Source organism: Diospyros lotus, chromosome 7 (assembly GCF_014633365.1).
Source record: "Diospyros lotus cultivar Yz01 chromosome 7, ASM1463336v1, whole genome shotgun sequence".
In the NCBI taxonomy this organism is placed as follows: domain Eukaryota; kingdom Viridiplantae; phylum Streptophyta; class Magnoliopsida; order Ericales; family Ebenaceae; genus Diospyros; species Diospyros lotus.
In genome coordinates, this window is record NC_068344.1 from 19,089,445 (window position 1) to 19,107,579 (window position 18,135).

The 18,135-nt window shown below is 40.1% G+C and overlaps 2 protein-coding genes across 3 annotated transcripts in view; one reads left to right on the forward strand and one right to left on the reverse strand.

Annotated features, from left to right (window-relative positions):
• Positions 1-1,194: 1,194 nt before the first annotated feature.
• LOC127806214 (uncharacterized) lies at positions 1,195-3,485 on the forward strand. 2 transcript variants are annotated; one of them, XM_052343353.1, is made up of 4 exons: positions 1,195-1,439; positions 1,836-1,946; positions 2,391-2,471; positions 2,813-3,485. In XM_052343353.1, exons 1-4 carry the CDS (start codon positions 1,245-1,247, stop codon positions 2,885-2,887), a joined length of 462 nt encoding a protein of 153 aa, XP_052199313.1. In that variant the 5' UTR covers positions 1,195-1,244; the 3' UTR covers positions 2,888-3,485. The 2 variants fall into 2 exon arrangements, with proteins under 2 accessions (XP_052199313.1, XP_052199314.1); XM_052343354.1 differs by lacking the exon at positions 2,391-2,471.
• Positions 3,486-3,543: 58 nt separating this feature from the next.
• LOC127806212 (protein GLUTELIN PRECURSOR ACCUMULATION 3) overlaps positions 3,544-18,135 on the reverse strand; it is a 79,762-nt gene continuing 65,170 nt past the window's right edge. Inside the window, exons 15-16 of the mRNA XM_052343351.1 lie at positions 5,363-5,453; positions 3,544-3,875 (exon numbers count right to left, since the gene is read on the reverse strand). Coding sequence (XP_052199311.1) covers positions 3,816-3,875; positions 5,363-5,453 — 151 coding nt within the window. The 3' untranslated portion in view covers positions 3,544-3,815. The remainder of the gene's footprint in view (positions 3,876-5,362; positions 5,454-18,135) is intronic.

Genomic DNA, 18,135 nt, shown 5'->3' on the forward strand with positions numbered 1-18,135 from the left:
CTGGACTGAGTTGGAATAGTTAATTGGTCCAGTTCCTGATGGAACATATATATAATAGGTTTAGTTGATCTTCTCGGTGGACCACTAATTTATTAGACTGGTTTTTGATTCGATATAAATTGGTCCAATCTCAGTCCAAGACTGAAAATCGCTTTTATATTTATCTTTATGATCTACATTATATATTATTATTATTATTATTATTCATACATAATAATATACATACATATATCAGCAAGACCCAAAAAACCCTAAACTTAAAGAGAAAGTGGACTGCCTCTTTGCTCTGCTGCCCCTAATCCCACCCCCCTCCTCATCATGTATTCACATATAAGATTTGAGCAGTTAATTAATAAAAAAATTGGGACTTGCAGGTTTTGAGTTCATGAATATGAATCCTAATCTTACCTTAATAACTTACGTAATCTCCCATGATAATGTCCAAAGATTTAAATTCAGAGAAAGACGTCGCGATCAAACATATACAATCCTAACAAAGTATATATATAGAGAATGGCAATGACCACTGAGCAGCAAAAATTCATATCCTAAGCTTATCATCCTCTTTTATTTTTATTTTGTAGGTGAGAGGGATACGGAAGAACTGTCACATTATCAAGACTCATTTTGCGATGACTCTCGATTGTTAATGAAAAAAAAGACCATTTTTAATATTTGTACTAGGAACTTTATTTAGTAATACCATTAGTATCACCATTTCAAGCTCACAAATGGTGTGATGAGAATGATTGGAACAGCAATGAAACAACTGAGACTTAGAATATGAGAACCCAAAGAGAGAAGGGAAGGAAATAGAAGTGGGCCACAAGTAAACCGGTCCTGGCTTTGCTCATCCTTCAAGCAACTGGCATCTATGTATCAACACTAACTGAGGAAAAATAAGCAAGCTACAATGCGTACGACGATTATACGAATTCATTAATATGTGGTTTATTATTGATGTCCATAAATTAAAAACAAAAGAAGAAATCATTAGTCTTCGCGGGTGGCTTCGATTTAGTCCCAAAACTGATAGAATTGTGATCTGTAAGTTCTTGGGCCTAATTTATTCCTTGGCAACGAAGCAAACATGTGGCGGGCAAAGAGAGATTTGAAGCAAAAGCAAAATGAGAGGGAAGATGACGAAAAGTTTCATTTGGACATCTATACAGTCGGTAGACTATAAAATTATAAAACCGGCTTGCTAGCCAGCCGGCGATAAGAAACAGATCAGGAAGAAAAGCATGAAAATGAACCACCCATCGGCCGGAAGCAATGGCGATAGCGGGAGGCTGTCGACGGAAGGCGAGGAACAGATGGCGGGGTTTGAAGCTCGGGAAGAAGAGATCGAGAGGAGGAAGATGGAGGTCCGGCAGAAGGTTGAGCTCCAGTTGGGCCGCGCCGAGCAAGAGTCCAGGCGCTTAGCCCAAATTTGGGAAGTAAGACTAAGATCCAACTTTTAATTTTTGTTTAATTATAACCATAGACTCTCACATATTTACTTAAGACTTGACATAACATAACTGATAATTTAAAATAATTTTAGAACAGATGGAAGTAAGTAGAGCACTGATTTGAAATAGTATTAGAATAGGCTCAAAGTAGAGCATTGAAGGTGGCCTTGGGGCCTTGGTGAAATGGGATTTTATCACCTCTTCAAATATGAGCTGTCCCTCTCTCCCTCATTGGATAGATAAATTTGATGAAAGTGTCCCATTTATATCTTTTAATTAGAATTAAATGGACAACCCACAGCTATAGCTTGTTTAAATCTCTTCCCAAACTTTCTTTGACAAGAATAAGATTAATTCAAACTAAATCCTTGGATTTGTTAGGAGCTTCAAGTATTGGGAGATCCCACCAGGAAAGAAGCTGCAATAGTTCGGAAGAGGATAGACACGGCTAACAGAGACCTAAGATCACTTGGCCACACCTGCCAAAGGAAGGTACCTACTACTACTACTACTACTACTACTACTACTACTACCCTTTTTAAGAATGAAAAATATTATTGGTATATTATTATGTATACTTTAAACTACACAATGATACTAAAATACTCTTCACTCAAAGCGATAAAGTGAGACAGCATGAGGTGGTAAGACGCATGAGTAAAATATCCCTCACCTAAGGCGGTAAGGCATTGAGGCATGGTGAAGCTAGACGATGAAGTACGGAAAGGTATTTTTATCATTTATAATGCGTGCGGCCTAAAGTGTACACAATGATGTACCTATAACATGATCTTTTAAGAATATATATTTTTCTTTTTGATTTTCTCTGGACGTCAACAGTTTAAAGTGAAGAAGAAAACCTTTAAAATAAAGGGGATGAGAAACATCATTATTTGATCATAAGAGAGAAACTTTTGTGTTGCAAACTGGGGACAGGAGAAGGAATACAAAGAAGCATTGGAAGCTTTCCACGAAAAAAGCACTGAAAAAGCTCAACTCACGGCCACATTAATGGAGGTAAAAATTCTGAGCCATTATATCACATAGCTTCATGCATGCTTCCATCTTGATGAACTGTAACAAGTTTCAAAAAATTGATAACAAAATACTTTTAAACTTAGGAAACAGCAAAGATATTTTCTTTTATTCTACAAGTTCTAATCATCTGAAAATAAAAACGAGTTTTTAAAAACCTAAAAATAATGAACAAAGAGTAAGCAAAAGCATAAAACCCACAAACAAAGGAACCCTAAAATTTCTTCTGCCTTTGTTTCTGCCCATTTTCCTGCCAAGAAACAATTTGCATTTACATCTTTTGAATGTAGTAGCTTTGCTTTCTCTGCTATGGTGTTCTACAGCTGGTGGATGAAAGTAAGAAATTGAGGATGGAGAAACTGGAGGAGATCAGCAAGATTATTGATCCAACTCATTGAGCTTTGTTACCGTATATAAAATTGTATAATTTAAGTTGTACAAGGGATTATGGCCCCTCCACATGAGTTGTTTTACAAATAGTCAAATAAAGAAAATAAAAACATGGAAATTGTAACCAAGAAGACCCAATATTTTGTTTGGGTCTGCTCTGGGTTCAATTGTTTATGATTTGAAAATATTAAAAATTTCGGCAAACACCAATGCTTTGAATACTATTTTTGTTGTCGTACAAAAACTGAATTTTTAAAATCCAAAAAAAAAAAAACTAATATAAATATTTCAGATAGATTAATAAGCAATAGAAGTGGAAGCATACTAAGTATTATGAACACTTCAAGGAAGGAGCTATTATATAGCATGTGCTACACGTTAAGAGGTCACTTAGAATGGTATGCAACCAAATAGATTTAACAAGCAACGAACGATAGTCAATTGTCTGTGAAGGTGTTGTGTGGTTATGCAAAGGTTGGATGGGCATTGGCTAGTGAGTAATAATGCCATAGGCTTCATGTCGAGGTGGCATGTGTTTAGACCAATTATGCAGGTGAAGTCTAGTCACATACAAGAGATACATTAACTCTCTATTTACTAGTTTAAACTTTTAGATGAGATGGTGGGTTTACAATTCAACACAATCAAATGAACACACATTCAGTTGACAGCTAACAAGCAATTTTTATTTCATAAAGGTTATACAACAAGCTGTTTCCCTTTCATTCCATTATGGATGAGATTACAACCTATACTTGCTTCCTGATCTGAGTTGACAACAAGACCACACAATTTAAATCAACACCAGAGAAAAGAGAAAATCAACGACAACTAGTTCAGGAGAAAACTCACAGGATGCTATGCCAAATTTCTATTTACTTTCTATAAGAGAGAGTTTAATGATAACGTCCGTACAGAAGATCTCTAGGTTGTTATTCAATCAGATGGAAGCCGTTTGTACTCCGCCAACAGTTTCGGGATATCATCCATACGCAACTGGAAGAAATAAAAATGTAATTAATATGGGGAAAGCACAAGAGAAATGACTGAAAAAAAAGGAAATATAAAATCACCAAATGAGTGAAAAATATAGGGGTTACGTGGTATGTTGAAAGAAATTAATATTTACACACACTGGGAAATCAGAATATGTGGCCTTTATAGGTTTCAATCATTGCTTGATCACAACCCACATAGTGCAAGTGAATCCCAAGTCCCTAGAATATGAGTCCGTGAGACAAAAGCTGAATCCATGACCATACGTGATCAGAGACCACTCGGGAGTAATCCTAGAACCTATAATTATCCCCGGATGATTTGTTTATGTTCCATTGTATACCATTCTGGTCAGAACAAGACTGTGAACACCAGTTCTTATACTAAGTGAATTTGGGGGATAATCTTATTGAAAAATTAAAATCACAGCATGCATTTGATGTTATCACTTTCCATAGAGAACCATGCTAGACAGTAATACTCTAAAATAGAAGCAATATAAATTCTATAGTGGATAAGTCAGACAACATAATTACGTTGCACTTAATTTAGCAAATATTCTTTTTCCTTTTTGAAAACAAAAATAACAAGAAAATTCTTAGTAAGGTGTCACAGATAACATTTTCAAGAAAGGCTCCTTTATAAATAAAGTGCAGTAAAATATAAGAAATGGATGAGACTAGTGTAGTTAAACAATGATTAGAGAATGAATTGAAGAAACTTCAGGGGGGAATGATGAAAAAATAAACGAGTTACTAACAGAATATAACTAAGATGAAAATGTCAAGCAGTGTGAAAGAACTAAATGACACCATAAGGTGATAAGGATACTGTCCATTGAAGATAAAAGGAAATGTCAGTTTGGGCATGCAAAGTGGAACCTCAAAGATGCTCCAGTCAGAAAAGGTGACAATATCAAGTGTTATAATGTTAGTGGATGTGGGAGGCAAAAATTAAATTAGGTTTAAGTAACTAAAAGAACAAGCATGACAGATATTGCAGTCTAACCAAAATTATCGCTTTGACAGGATGGAGAAAAATAACCACAGCGAACTGCAGTAGTTGGGAAAGAGGCCTAGTTGAGTATATTATTTGGGCAAAGCCCAATGAAGAATGCATCAGGATCTGAACAGATCCCTCCTTTTCATATAAAATTAAAACCTTCAAAAAAAAAAAAAAAAAAAAACCACTGCAACCCATCTTCCATGATATAAATGTTTGGATCAGGAGCCAAGATACTGATTGTCCTCTCTATACAAGATAGCTCTATGGATGCACATGATTTGAGTAGATTGCTAACACTTGTACTAAATTTAACATTGCTTTGTCTCTCTGTAGAATTCACCTGAAAAGATACTTACAGTTTTCTCAGAGAGAGAGAGAGGGGGTTCTCTTACAAACATGATAACTTTTTGCTAGCCATCAGTAACAAAATAAGGAATCAGTTTAAAGAAAAAGCTGAGAATCTCTTATTGCAAGAATCGTACCTGGGAAACATTTTTTATGTGGTAGAAATTATGTCTCTCCTTTCCAAGAAAATCAGATAGTACAGACTGCATATCAGATTCAACCTTCATTCTGTCAAAAACGTGACAACCAACAAAATGATTGAGCTAAACCAGGTTCAAGTTCACAGTAAACCAAACAATATTGACAGGAAACAACAAGAATATGACCTCCTTGAGTGACCAACAAAAGTTGGGAATGCAAAGTTTCTCATTTTACTTTTATTCTATCATAGATAAGGCTTATGGTGTTAGGGGTCAGGAAATGATGCATGTTTGCCTTGAGCAGATTGGAAGAATCAAACTATCTTCTGTTTTAATGAGTTCTACTTCTGGTCAGATTTCGTGGGTCTTCATTTATTGAAGTCAGTTTATGGTGGGGTTGGAAATACGGTAATCCTTGTCTTCTTCAGCTTCTCTTTGCTGTGTCTTTGATATTTTGAAGGCATTCCTAAAGGATGAGTGGTTTTAGTTGAGCAGAAGCAGTTTGTTTTTTCATCTTTTCATGGGCAAATGTGGTTAACTTGGAAGCAATGGGCCTCCGAGGTCATGTTTCTGTTTTTGAATATTCAGTGCAATCAAGCTTCAGCTCAAATTTGTCTGGCATCAGTCTCTCCTGGCTATTTCCATTGTCCAGGGTAGATGATTTCTAGATGTATCTTGGTAGCCATTCTGTCGTCGCAGGGGTTTTGATTTCAGTATCTCATTCTCTGTCTAGTTCAGGCTTTTTGGGGTTGTTCATATGTATACCTAATCTGTCTAGTTCAGGTTTTTTGGGTTTGTTCATATTAGAGGCCTTGCTATTATGCATTAATATAATATAATATAATCTAATCTTCTTTCAAAAAAATGATTCCTGGTTCACAATTATTTCTTGCAATTTAAAATTGGAACTATGAGAATCAAACGAGGGTGACCATTGGTGGCAACAGTGAAGTTGCTCCTTTGTGACCAGGTCATGGGCTGAAGCCATGGAAATAGCCTCTTGAGAGAAAAGGAAGGGGAAGGCTGCATATAAATAAATCCTCCCCCAAACCTCGCAAATTTGGGAACCTAGTGCACTAGGGATGTCATTTTTTGGCTATGAAATCAAACACACTATCACAGTCCAATTAACTTGAGTTCACTGATTAATAACCAGGACAGAAAACAAGTACAGAAAAAGTCACTTAGGTTTCACATGCAAAACAGATAGATATAGTCCAGTCCATTGTTTTCACTAAAGTCTCATTCATGGAGTATTGGGACTACTTAAGGCTATGTTTCAATCTCAGTAAGCCAGTGCAAAAGGAATATGAAAGATTTAGCTTCTTTCTGAAGAGAATAATTGAATTAAAATTGTACTTGTAAGAAAGAAATATGAGGCAGCAACGTCACCATAAATATGATACTGTAATGGGGCAATAAGAGTTGGGGATAGCAAAAATGCATAGCATCCATGATATGACATCTAAGAGAGCTTAATTTGAGTATACGAAGTTTTCACTTTTTTAGGTTGTAGAAATTCAGTTTTTGCATGTTCAGAAAGGGGGAGGTATAAACTTTATTGGATTTAAGTTGGGTGGTGGGAATGAGTATCTCCACCCAAAATGGCACACACCTCAAACATATCTCCAAACATTTCCAAGAAGAAGACACATCAAATGCTTGAAGATCCTTGTTGATACATATACTACATTATAGGAGAATGCACATACATCCATATTTCCTACACATACATATATATATATATATTGCGTATATAAAGTTGATCATAGAGACTCTGGATCCAAGAGGTTGTGGTTTGGGGTGACGGGAGTGGTATAGTTTGAATGAGTATCTCCACCCAAAATGGCACACACCTCAAACATATCTCCAAACATTTCCAAGAAGACACATCAAATGCTTGAAGATCCTTGTTGATACATATACTACATTATAGGAGTATGCACATGCGTTGATATTTCCTACACACACACACACATATATATATATTGTGTATATAAAGTTGATCACAAAGACAGTGGATCCAAGAGGTTGTGGTTTGGGGTGACGGAGTGGTATAGTTGGAAAAGGAGAACAATGGTAAGTATCATGGTTGTTACGACAAAGGGAGACTGGTGATAGCAGGTTTACAGTTCATAATGATCATAGAGGTCATCATAAAGGACAAAGGATTAACATGTGATGAATTTTGGTGCTGCTGATGACGGTAGCAGGGGTGAATGATGAATATTTTGGTGTGTGTATATGTATTTATAGAGAGAGAGAGAGAGAGAGGATAATTGTTTTGTCACAAACTGTACATTATTCAGGCCCTGCACTTGGGGTGCCATGGAAACGTAGTGCACCTTCTATGGACTCTTAGGCAGGCCTGCCTGGGGGGGTTGAAGGGGGGGGGAGGGGGGGTTGGCTGATACAAGTTAAGGTGTGATGCACACTCAATACACCTTCAAGGGAATAGAAGGAGAGAAAGAAAGAGAACCGTAGGCATGTGCCATAATTTAGTAATTTGATTTTCAAAATCCATTTTTTATAATATTCATTTTTAGGCATTTCAAGAGATATTTACATGACTTTATCAAAGTTCATTTTCTATAGCCAACAGTGATTTAACTGGAGCAGGGAACCTATTCTAAGCTCCATAATCAGGGGTCAATGAGTTTTTTAAAACCAAACTCCAGTTGGTATAATCTCAGGATTTCCTAAATTATATTTCTTTTAAACTTCTGATAGGTTTCCAGATAGAAAATCCAAACAGTAATCTAATATCAATAGCTATCAGTCAAGAACAAGAACCACCCAAGGCATTCGAGAGGCCCTCTCTCTCTCCAGAATTCTCTTTACCTAGCCAAAACCGACCCCCCTCTCTCTCTTCCTTCCCTCTAATTATACCTCTCCGCACCTCCCTTCTAACTGAATTCCCCTGCACATGCTGATTATTCCCTCAGCATGTGGATTACAATTTTACCCCTCCCATGCACACATGCTGGTTGTTACACCTGCATGTGATGACCCCTTATTCTAATCTTCACGCATGCTGCTGCTTGTGGCGTCTTTGGTAGGTCTAATGCACCGGCGGTCTATCATTACTCCCCTCCCGCACTTTCACCTTGTCCTCAAGGTGAAAAGTTGGAAACTATTGCTGAATGATGTTGTAGGGCTCCCAAGTGCCTCTAATGGTGGTAAACCCTTCCATTATACCAAGACATCCAGCCCATGCAAGTTAGAACCCCTTCCAGGTCGAACTCCCAGCATCGCTTCTGGTTCAACCTTCATCTCTAAGTCTGCATTCAGCTGGTGGGGAATCTCCACTCTTGCTCCCACCTCTCCTTTGGCCTCTCTTAGCTGTGACACATGAAAAACAAGGTGCACATGGCAGTGTGCTGGTAGCGCCAGTTTATAAGCCATTGGCCTCACCCTCTGCTCAATTGCAAATGGCCCATAGTACCTAGGAGCCAACTTCTCATTAGCGGGCATCCAGGGTCTTCCTTCGATAGGGCCTTATTTTCAAGTAGACGAAGTCACCCACAACAAACTGCACATCCCTTCTTTTCTGGTCAGCCCCCCTTTTCATGATCGCTTAAGCTCTTTCCAGTTAGTCCTTGAGTTCTTCCAACGCTTAATCTCGCTCCATCAGTTGCTGTTCTACTACAAACACGAGGGTAGTTCCCTTGTCAAATCTTATCAAGGTTGGCGGTTCCCTCCCATGAAAAGGAGTTACTTTTGAAGCAGTGTGGTATGATGTGTTATACCACAATTCAGCCCATGACAGCCATACATACCATCCCATAGGTCTTGCTGATGCAAAACAGCGCAAGTACGTCCCTAGGGTCCGATTGAGAACCTTTGTTTGCCTATCCGTTTGCGGGTGGTAGGCCGTGCTACGATTAAGTTTAGTACCTTGAAGCTGAAACAACTCCTCCCAAAAACGACTCATGAATACCTTGTCTCTATCCGAAACAATAGACCAAGGCATGCCGTGAAGCCTCACTATCTCTTTGACGAAAATCCCAGCCACTACTCTTGCTGTGAACGGATGTTTGAGACCAATGAAGTGTCCATATTTGCTGAGTCTGTCCACCACCACCAGTATAGAATTCATATGGCCTGACTTGGTAAACCCTTAATAAAATCCATAGCTATATCATCCCAAATCTGATCGAGAATAGGAAGAGGTTGTAGAAGACCCCCCAGCGTTAAAGATTCATACTTATTTTGCTGGCAAACGTCACCATTTCTCACATATTGGCGTATGTCACGCTTCATACTAGCCCAATACACACTCGCTGCAATTCGTTTATACATTTTTGAGAACCCTGAATGACCTCCTACACTTTCGTCGTGACCCTCATGGAGTAATAATGGAATTAGGGAAGAACCCTTAGGCAGGAACAACCGCCCTTTGTGAAGGAGCTGGTCACCCACCAGTTGGAAATCTGATCGGGAAGTCGGATCCTGTTGTAACTCCCTTATAATTCCTTGTAAGTAGGCATCTTTCTCCACCTCTCGGGCGAGCTGATCTAGTTAAACCACCTTTGGAACCGTTAGAGCTAATAGGGTTGCCGGGTGACTGATTCTCGAAAGGCTATTCGCTGCCTTATTTTCTAATCCAGGGTGGTAGTGTATCTCGAAGTGAAACCCCATCAACTTCATCATCCATCTTTGATATTCCGGGCTCACCATTCGCTGCTCCAATAAAAACTTCAAGCTTTTCTGATTCGTCCTTACAATGAACTTTCTTCCTAAGAGGTAATGCCTCTATTTTTGAACTGCAAACACCATGGCCATTAGCTCCCTTTCGTAAATCGATTTTTTTCTCTCCGATGGCTTAAGAGCGTGGCTGAAGTATGTAATCGACCTGTAATTCTACATCAACATCGCCCCCAATCCTTGCGCTAAAGCATCAAACTCAATGATAAATGGTTGATCAAAATCTGGTAGTGCTAGAACCGGAAGTGACACCATCGTTGTCTTGAGCCGCTGGAAGGCGCGCTTAGCTTCCCCATCTCAGAAAAAAATATTCTTCCTTAGTCTCTCTGTGAGGGGCCACGCCATCTTGTCATAATCTCTTACAAACCTCCGATAGTACCCCGTGAGACTGAGGAATCCCCCCAATTCCTTCAAATATGTAGGTGTGGGCCAATCCACCATGGCTTGCACCTTGCAGCGATCAGTTGACATGCCTTGCTGAGAGATGATGTGGCCAAGATACTCAACTTCCAACTGCTCGAAGGAGCATTTTTTCTTGTTTGCAAACAACTGATTTTCAACCAGCACTTGTAGAACATAGCGCAAGTGTTGCGCATGTTGTTCAAAATCTTGGCTGTAAATTAATATATCATCAAAAAATACTAACACAAATCGTCTCAAATACTCCCTAAATACATCATTCATTAAAGATTAGAAGGTGGCTGATGCATTCGTTAATTCGAAGGGCATGACGAGGAATTCATAGTGGCCCTCGTGTGATCGAAATGCAGTTTTAGGTTCATCCCCAGCCTTGACTCAAATATGATGATAACCAGATTTGAGATCCAGCTTCGAAAAAACCTTAACCCCATGTAATTCATCTAGCAACTTGTCAATGACTAGGATTGGAAACTTGTCGGGGACTGTTACTTTTTTTAGGGCCCGATAATCTACACAACCTCCATCCCCTGTCCTTTTTAACGAGCAGCACCGGGCTGGAATAGGGGCTAACACTTGGCTTTATAATTCCAGTTGCCAACATCTCACGTACCATCTTCTTGATCTCGTTTTTTTGAAGATAAGGGTAGCGGTAAGGCCGAACACTAACAGGAGGAGTGTCGGGTAGAAGGTTGATGGCATGGTCCTTGTTTCTAATGGGTGGCAATCCCTTCGGGTTGGAAAAAACCCCTTCGAACTCAGCCAATAATTCCTCTAAACTCCAGGGTAGTTCCACTTGCAATTCGTTTAACTCGACAGCCGCCTTTCCTATTTCTAGCAGTACTCCCTCCCCATTTTCTTTAAACACCTTCATCATAGCTTTTAGGGAGACTAATGTCTTACTTAGACTAGGGTCACCCTGCAAAGACACGGCCATTCCCCCCACCTGGAACATCATGGTCAGATTCCTCCAATCCACACTCATTTTCCCCACCGATGCCAGACACTTCATGCCAAGAATGACATCGAACTCCCTAACTCAAGTGGAAGGAAATCTTCCACTATCTGCAGCTTATCAAGGATCAGTTGCACCCCCTTGCAAATTCCCGCTCCTTGTACAGCCATCCCGATTCCCATTATCACCCCATATCTAGCCATTTCTGTCGTAGGCAAACTCAAACGTTGCACCAACTCGGACGCTATGAAGTTGTGAGTTGCTCCTCCATCCACAAGAACCACCACTGGTTGCCCTTCTATGTCCCCTTAGCTTCATCGTTTGTGGCGTATTCAATCCCACAACCAAGTTCATGGATAACTCGATCACTTCCCCCCCCATATCCCAACTCTTCATCGTCCCCCCTGTACTGTTTCTTCCTCTCCTATCGCCTCGCCTATTTCTTCATCATAGATCATCAAAACTTGGAGTTCCTTGTTTTTGTACCTATGGCCTGTCGAATATTTTTCATCACAACGGAAGCAAAGGCCCTTCTCCTGCTTGGCCTTCCACTCCGCCTCACTAAACCTGCTTAAAAGGGAAGCTTCCACCATTTCTAGCGGTGTGAAATTGGGGCCCTGGTTGGGTCATGGACTTTTGGGAGGAACCCAAACTCTTCGCTGGTACTGGGGACATCCAACTAGTGACCGTTGGTGCTATAGAGTACCCACTCTTGGGTGGTACGGTTGCCCGATGGCAATTCTGAAGAGCCGCATTCTTGTCCTCAATATTTTGAGCCACCACCATGATCCGATCGAGCCCCCGTGGTTGCAGTACCCTGATCTCAGCTCTTATCTCCAGTTTGAGGCCGTTTAGGAATTGGCCTTCCAAAAACACCTCAGGAACCTCATGCACAGCCACGACCAACGTCTCAAACAACAACCGATACTCCTTAATAGTCCTCTCCTGCCGAAGAGCCAAGAAACGCTCCTCCAACAACCCTTCTTGAGTGGGGCGAAACCTGCCCAGAATTCCTTGCTTAAGCCTTCCCAACTCCAAATTCCTCTTCACCTTGTCTCCCATTCAAACTAAAAGACAGAGCCGCGGCTTCGAAACACAGTGCAACGGACTCTATCTTATCCTAGTCCGTCAGTTGATTGACCACAAAATACCTCTCAGCTCAAAAAATCCACTCATCTGGATTCTCTCCTTCGAAAATGGGCATCTCCAATCTCCTTCCCGTATGTCCGATCGGTACCCACCCCCGACTCCTCCTTCCAAGTCGCGACCTCCCACAACCCCAGGGGTTACTTCGGAATCCATGGTGAATTCCGAAGGTCCTTCTCGCTCCTTGGACTTGCTTTTCCTCTCTCGCTCCTATTCATCCCACTTCGTTCGCATGAAAGCGAACTGTTCGAGCATCACCACCACATTTCGTTCCATCACCTGGATATCGCCTCTAATGTCTTCGACTCCAATTCACCCACTCTCTCCGTTAAGTTCACCATCAGGATCGGAATGGCTCTGATACCAAATTGATAGGTTTCCAGATAGAAAATCCAAACAGTAATCTAATATTAATAGCTATTAGGAATTGCAGTCAAGAACAAGAACCACCCAGGGCATTCAAGAGGCCCTTTCTCTCCAGAATTCTCTTTACCCAGCCAAAACTGACCCCCTCACTCTCTTCCTTCCCTCTAATTATACCTCTCCTCACCTCCCTTCTAACTGAATTCCCCTGCACATGCTAATTATTCCCTCAGCATGTGGATTACAATTCTACCCCTCCCATGCGCACATGCTGGTTGTTACACCTGCATGTGTTGACCCCTTATTCTAATCTTCATGCATGCTGCTGCTTGTGACGTCTTTGGTAGGTCTAGTGCACCAGCGACCTATCAACTTCTTTTCCAATCCAAGAGTACTCATGACTTCACGGGATAAATGAATGTTATGTGCCCGAAAGTTATAAGGGTTATGGGGGGTAATACTATAAGTAGTTTGTTTTTAGAGGACCTAAATGTAATAACCCTGAAGTAGGCAGTTACATTGATTTGCTTAGTTTTGGCAAAGGGCTATATATAAAGCCCTGTTCCCGCTCAGAGGGGGACATCGATCAATACAAAAATTCAATTCCCGCCTCTCTCATTCTCTCTCTCAATTCTTCTATATCCTCCCTTTCTGTTCTCAAATTTCCCTCCTAAACCTCTCTAATTCTCCTCCATTTCAGAAGAGAAACATTTGTCAAGATCTGAACCTGACAATGAATTCTTTTTCTTCTTTTAACCAACCCCTAGTTGATATAATCCAGGACTTCCCAAAGCTCTATCCCTTTTAGACCTAGCTTCTCAAAGCCAGTTATTTCCCAAATCCACCCATAAGTTCACAATGCATATGAAGCACCCAAGAATTTAGTATAATGATAATTTTTGGGTCTATAAAGTTGTGCATTAATATAGAAGTTGGGTTTGGGAAATAAGTTCAAAATGGACTGAGTTTAAGAATGCCTCTATGAAATTATACTACCTACATAATAACATAGCATAGGATATTAAACCTTATCATATACATGATTGCATCCCTACTATATCTATTCACTCTTTCTTTTTCCTGAACCATCTGTATCAGTGTGCTCATATAATCATATCTTGTCGTGTACTTGTCCTACATTTGTCTCTATTCTACATAAACAAAAGCCACCTATTAAATTGTAATGAAACCCTAGGTACATAGAACAAACAGGACACGAGAAGAAGAATACCTCGAGCAAAATGTATTAAGGATCAAGAATAATCATTACAAGAGCAGTGAGCTGTTATGTATATAGCTCATAACAAAACAGAAAGAACCTGCCTCACAACTTAAGTACCAATGCAAAGGCTACCGGCTACCAACTAATAATAACAACCAAACACACAGTCAAATGTAATACAGCAATCATAACAACAATCATAACACTCAGCAATAAAGCAACCATAACCACCACAACAAGACATTAGGTGCTTCCACACTCCCCTTCAAATCAGACTCCGTAGACATCAGGAATTTTGGTCTTCACAAGTGCTTCCGCACGCCCCCTTCAAATCAGACTCCACAAATGCCAAAGTAGCCGTAGAGGAACTGGTATACACAGGGGACATCCGAATACCAAGCTTAGCACATAAGAACTCAAATTGAGCCTTAGGTAGCCCTTTAGTGAGAATGTTAGCCACTTAATCGGAGGTAGGAACATATCTAATTTCCACGTCACCCTTTTCAACCTTTTCACGCACAAAGTGAACATCAATCTCAACATGTTTAGTTCTGGAATGGAAAACTGGATTTTCAGCCATGCTCTTGACAACAAGATTATCACTCCAAACAATAAGAGTAGACAAACAAGGATACCCTAGCTTAGAGAATAGAGATTTTAGCCACATGAGTTCAGTTACTGCAAGGACAACAACCCGATATTCTGCCTCGCCAACTGAGCGAACAACAACTGACTGCTTTTTGGATCCCCAAACAATAAGATTTCGACCAAAGTAGACACAAAACCCACTGATGGAGCGCCTAGTGACCTTGCAACCAGTATGGTCGGCATCAGCGAACACTGCTAGAGTTAAGTCATCTAGTGACGGTGTAAAAACCAACTCCATACCTATAGTACCTTTGAGGCATCGCAACAGCCTCTTGCAAGCCAACTAGTGTTGGATCTTACGATTAGACAAAAACTGGCTCAATTTATTAATTGTAAAGGCTATGTCTGGGCGTGTGTATGTAAGATATTGTAGTGAGCCAACTAAAGTCCGATATAGGGCAGGATTAGGAAAGGTCTCCCCATCATCAGTTAATGAAACACCAGCAGCCATAGGGGTGCTACACAGCTTGCAATCTGGCACAACAACCTTCTTCAACAGATCAACCACATATTTGGATTGAGTGAGATATAAACCATTGGTATCTCTATAGGCTTCAAACCCTAGGAAATAATTCACTAAGCCTAGGGTCTTAAGAGCAAATTGAGTGTCCAAATTACAAATACAAGAGTTAAGAGCTGTGGAATTTGAGCTTGTAAGGAGGATATCATCAACATAAACCAGAACAAAAAGCACATAACTAGTTGTCTGTTTAATAAGCAAGGAGGCATCAGAAGTAGACCTCACAAAACCCCAATTTTGTAAGGCTTTTCCCAACTTAGAGTACCAAGACCTGGGGGCTTACTTGAGCCCATAAAGAGACTTATTTAGCCGACAGACATGATGAGGAAATCGCTGATCAATAAAGCCCTCAGGCTAAGCTATGTACACTGATTCAGTTAGGTCCCCATTAAGAAAGGCATTATTTACATCCACCTGTTGAATGTCTCAACCATAGGTAACAACCAAAGAGAATAGAACACAAATTGTGGGTGCCTTAATCACTGGACTGAAGGTTTCTTCATAGTCCACACTAGGGGTTTGATGAAACCCCTTGGCCACAAACTGAGCCTTATATTTGAGGATAGAGCCATTAGCATTATATTTAACTTGGTAAACCCACTTGTAGCCTACTAAATTCATGTGTGATGAAATGGGAACCAAGGTCCAAGTATGATTCCGTTGTAGGACAGTGAACTCCTCCTCCTCCATGGCCTTAACCCATCATGAATCTAAGAGTGCCTCATGAATTGAGTTAAGTTCTAGGTTACTCACTAGGACATGAGGAGAAGAGGTCACAAGTCGTTTGGCCTTTAATCGAGTAAGCATAGGATGGATAGAAGGAGTTGGGGCTGCATTAGGCTTAGGAAGGTTGGAAACAGGACCAGAAGAAGGAATAAACAAAGGTGGGACTAAAGAAGGTGGAGATGTAGATGTGGTTGAAGGATCTAAAGAAATTGACCGAGAGTCGGTCAATGTTGGAGCTACAGAAGATTGTACTGTCCAATGACACTTTGAAGAAGAAGCATAAACTACTGAGTGAAGAAAACCAGTAGAAGAACCCAAAGAAGGATACAGAGACTTAGACAAGATAGGAGTAGGAAACAAGAGAGGAAATAAAAAGTCATTGGCATTGAACTTCACATGATGAGATACATACACTCTCCCTGATGGATGCAAACACTTGTAGTCAACTTAGGTATAACCGATGAAGACACACTTGGTAGAATGAAAGGCAAATTTATGCTTGTTGTAAGGATGAAATTAAGGAAAGCAAGCACAACCAAAGGGTTGCAGGGTCTGATAGTTAGGTCTCTTGTGATAGATCAATTCAAAAGGAATGGAAAACTTAATTGATGCAGCTGGTAGCAGATTTATCAAATGAATAGAAGTTTGAAAGGCTTCTACCCAGAATTTCAAAGGCATTTGGGCATGAGACAACAAGGTTAATCCCATCTCTGCCACATGTCTATGTTTTCGCTCGGCCACACCATTTTGTTGATGAGTGTGGGAGCAGGTAAACCTAGGCTAAATGTCGTTAGCATGAAGATAAGGCAGGAAGGCTTTAAATTCACCCCCATTGTCTGTTTGTAGAGCTCTAAGCTTAGATTGAAATTGAATTTCAGCAAATTTATGAAAGGTAGTGAAAACAGATAGAGCATCAGATTTGAGTTTTAACGAATAAATCAAAGTGTATCTAGTGTATGCATCCACAAAGATGATGTAGCACCTAAACCCTTGAACAGAAACAATAGGTGGAGGCCCCCAAAGATCAGAATAAACCAATTCTAACGGTGTAGTAATTGTGATATCATGACTGGAGAAAGGAAGTTGGCTAAGCTTGCCAATCTTATAAGAATCACAAAAGACCAAATTAGAAGAAGGACATGATACACCAATTTTATTCAACACACGATTGAGAACAGGGAAAGAAGGATGGCCCAATTTATTATGCCATTCCTAATAAACATTGGTGCTTTGAGCAACGTTTACAACATTAGACAGCTCATGACTAAATGAGTTTTGTCTATTACATTTTTTTCTAATATTACATGTACTAAAAGGAAACACAACGGAAGAAACAGGTAAGGACGCTAGAGGTTGGGCTGAAACACTATTAGTAGCAGGCCAAGATGCTGGTCGCAGCTGATAGAGCCCATCCTTAAGGTGTCCCCGAAGCAACACTTGTCTTGTAGCTTTGTCCTTAATCAAGCAAACATTCGAGTGAAATTCAGCCACAGTATTATGGTCTCGAGTTAACTGAGAGACACTAAGTAAATTTTTCTTCATACTAGGTACATGGAGAACATTAGGAATAGAAAGAAAGGTAGCAAGTTTAAGATGAGTACATAAACGACTAGTACCAACATGAGTAATAGGCACCTTCTTACCATGGCATACAGTAACTCTGTCTCCACCATTATAAGGAGTATGCAGAGACATGTTGTTCAGATTCAAGGTAATATGATTGGTTGTCCCAGAGTCAACAAACCAGGAGAGATCTGAAAAGGAAGATTGAGCAACAAGATTATTAGAGGAAGAAGGTTTAGGAGGATGTCCATAGGGAGAACCTAATATAGAACTAGTCTCACTCATGTAGGCACCATTAGAGTCACTAAAAGCAGCCATATAAGCCCTTGAATTAAGTTGATTATCACCATTGGACCTGACCAAAACCACCAAAGCTCTGGTTAGGAACTCGCTGAAAGTTTTTGTCAAAACGATGGTAACACTTATCCACAAAGTGTCTTGGTTTCCCACAGAGTTGACAGTAAACACGTATGTTACCTCGTCCTCCTCTATTCATATAACTA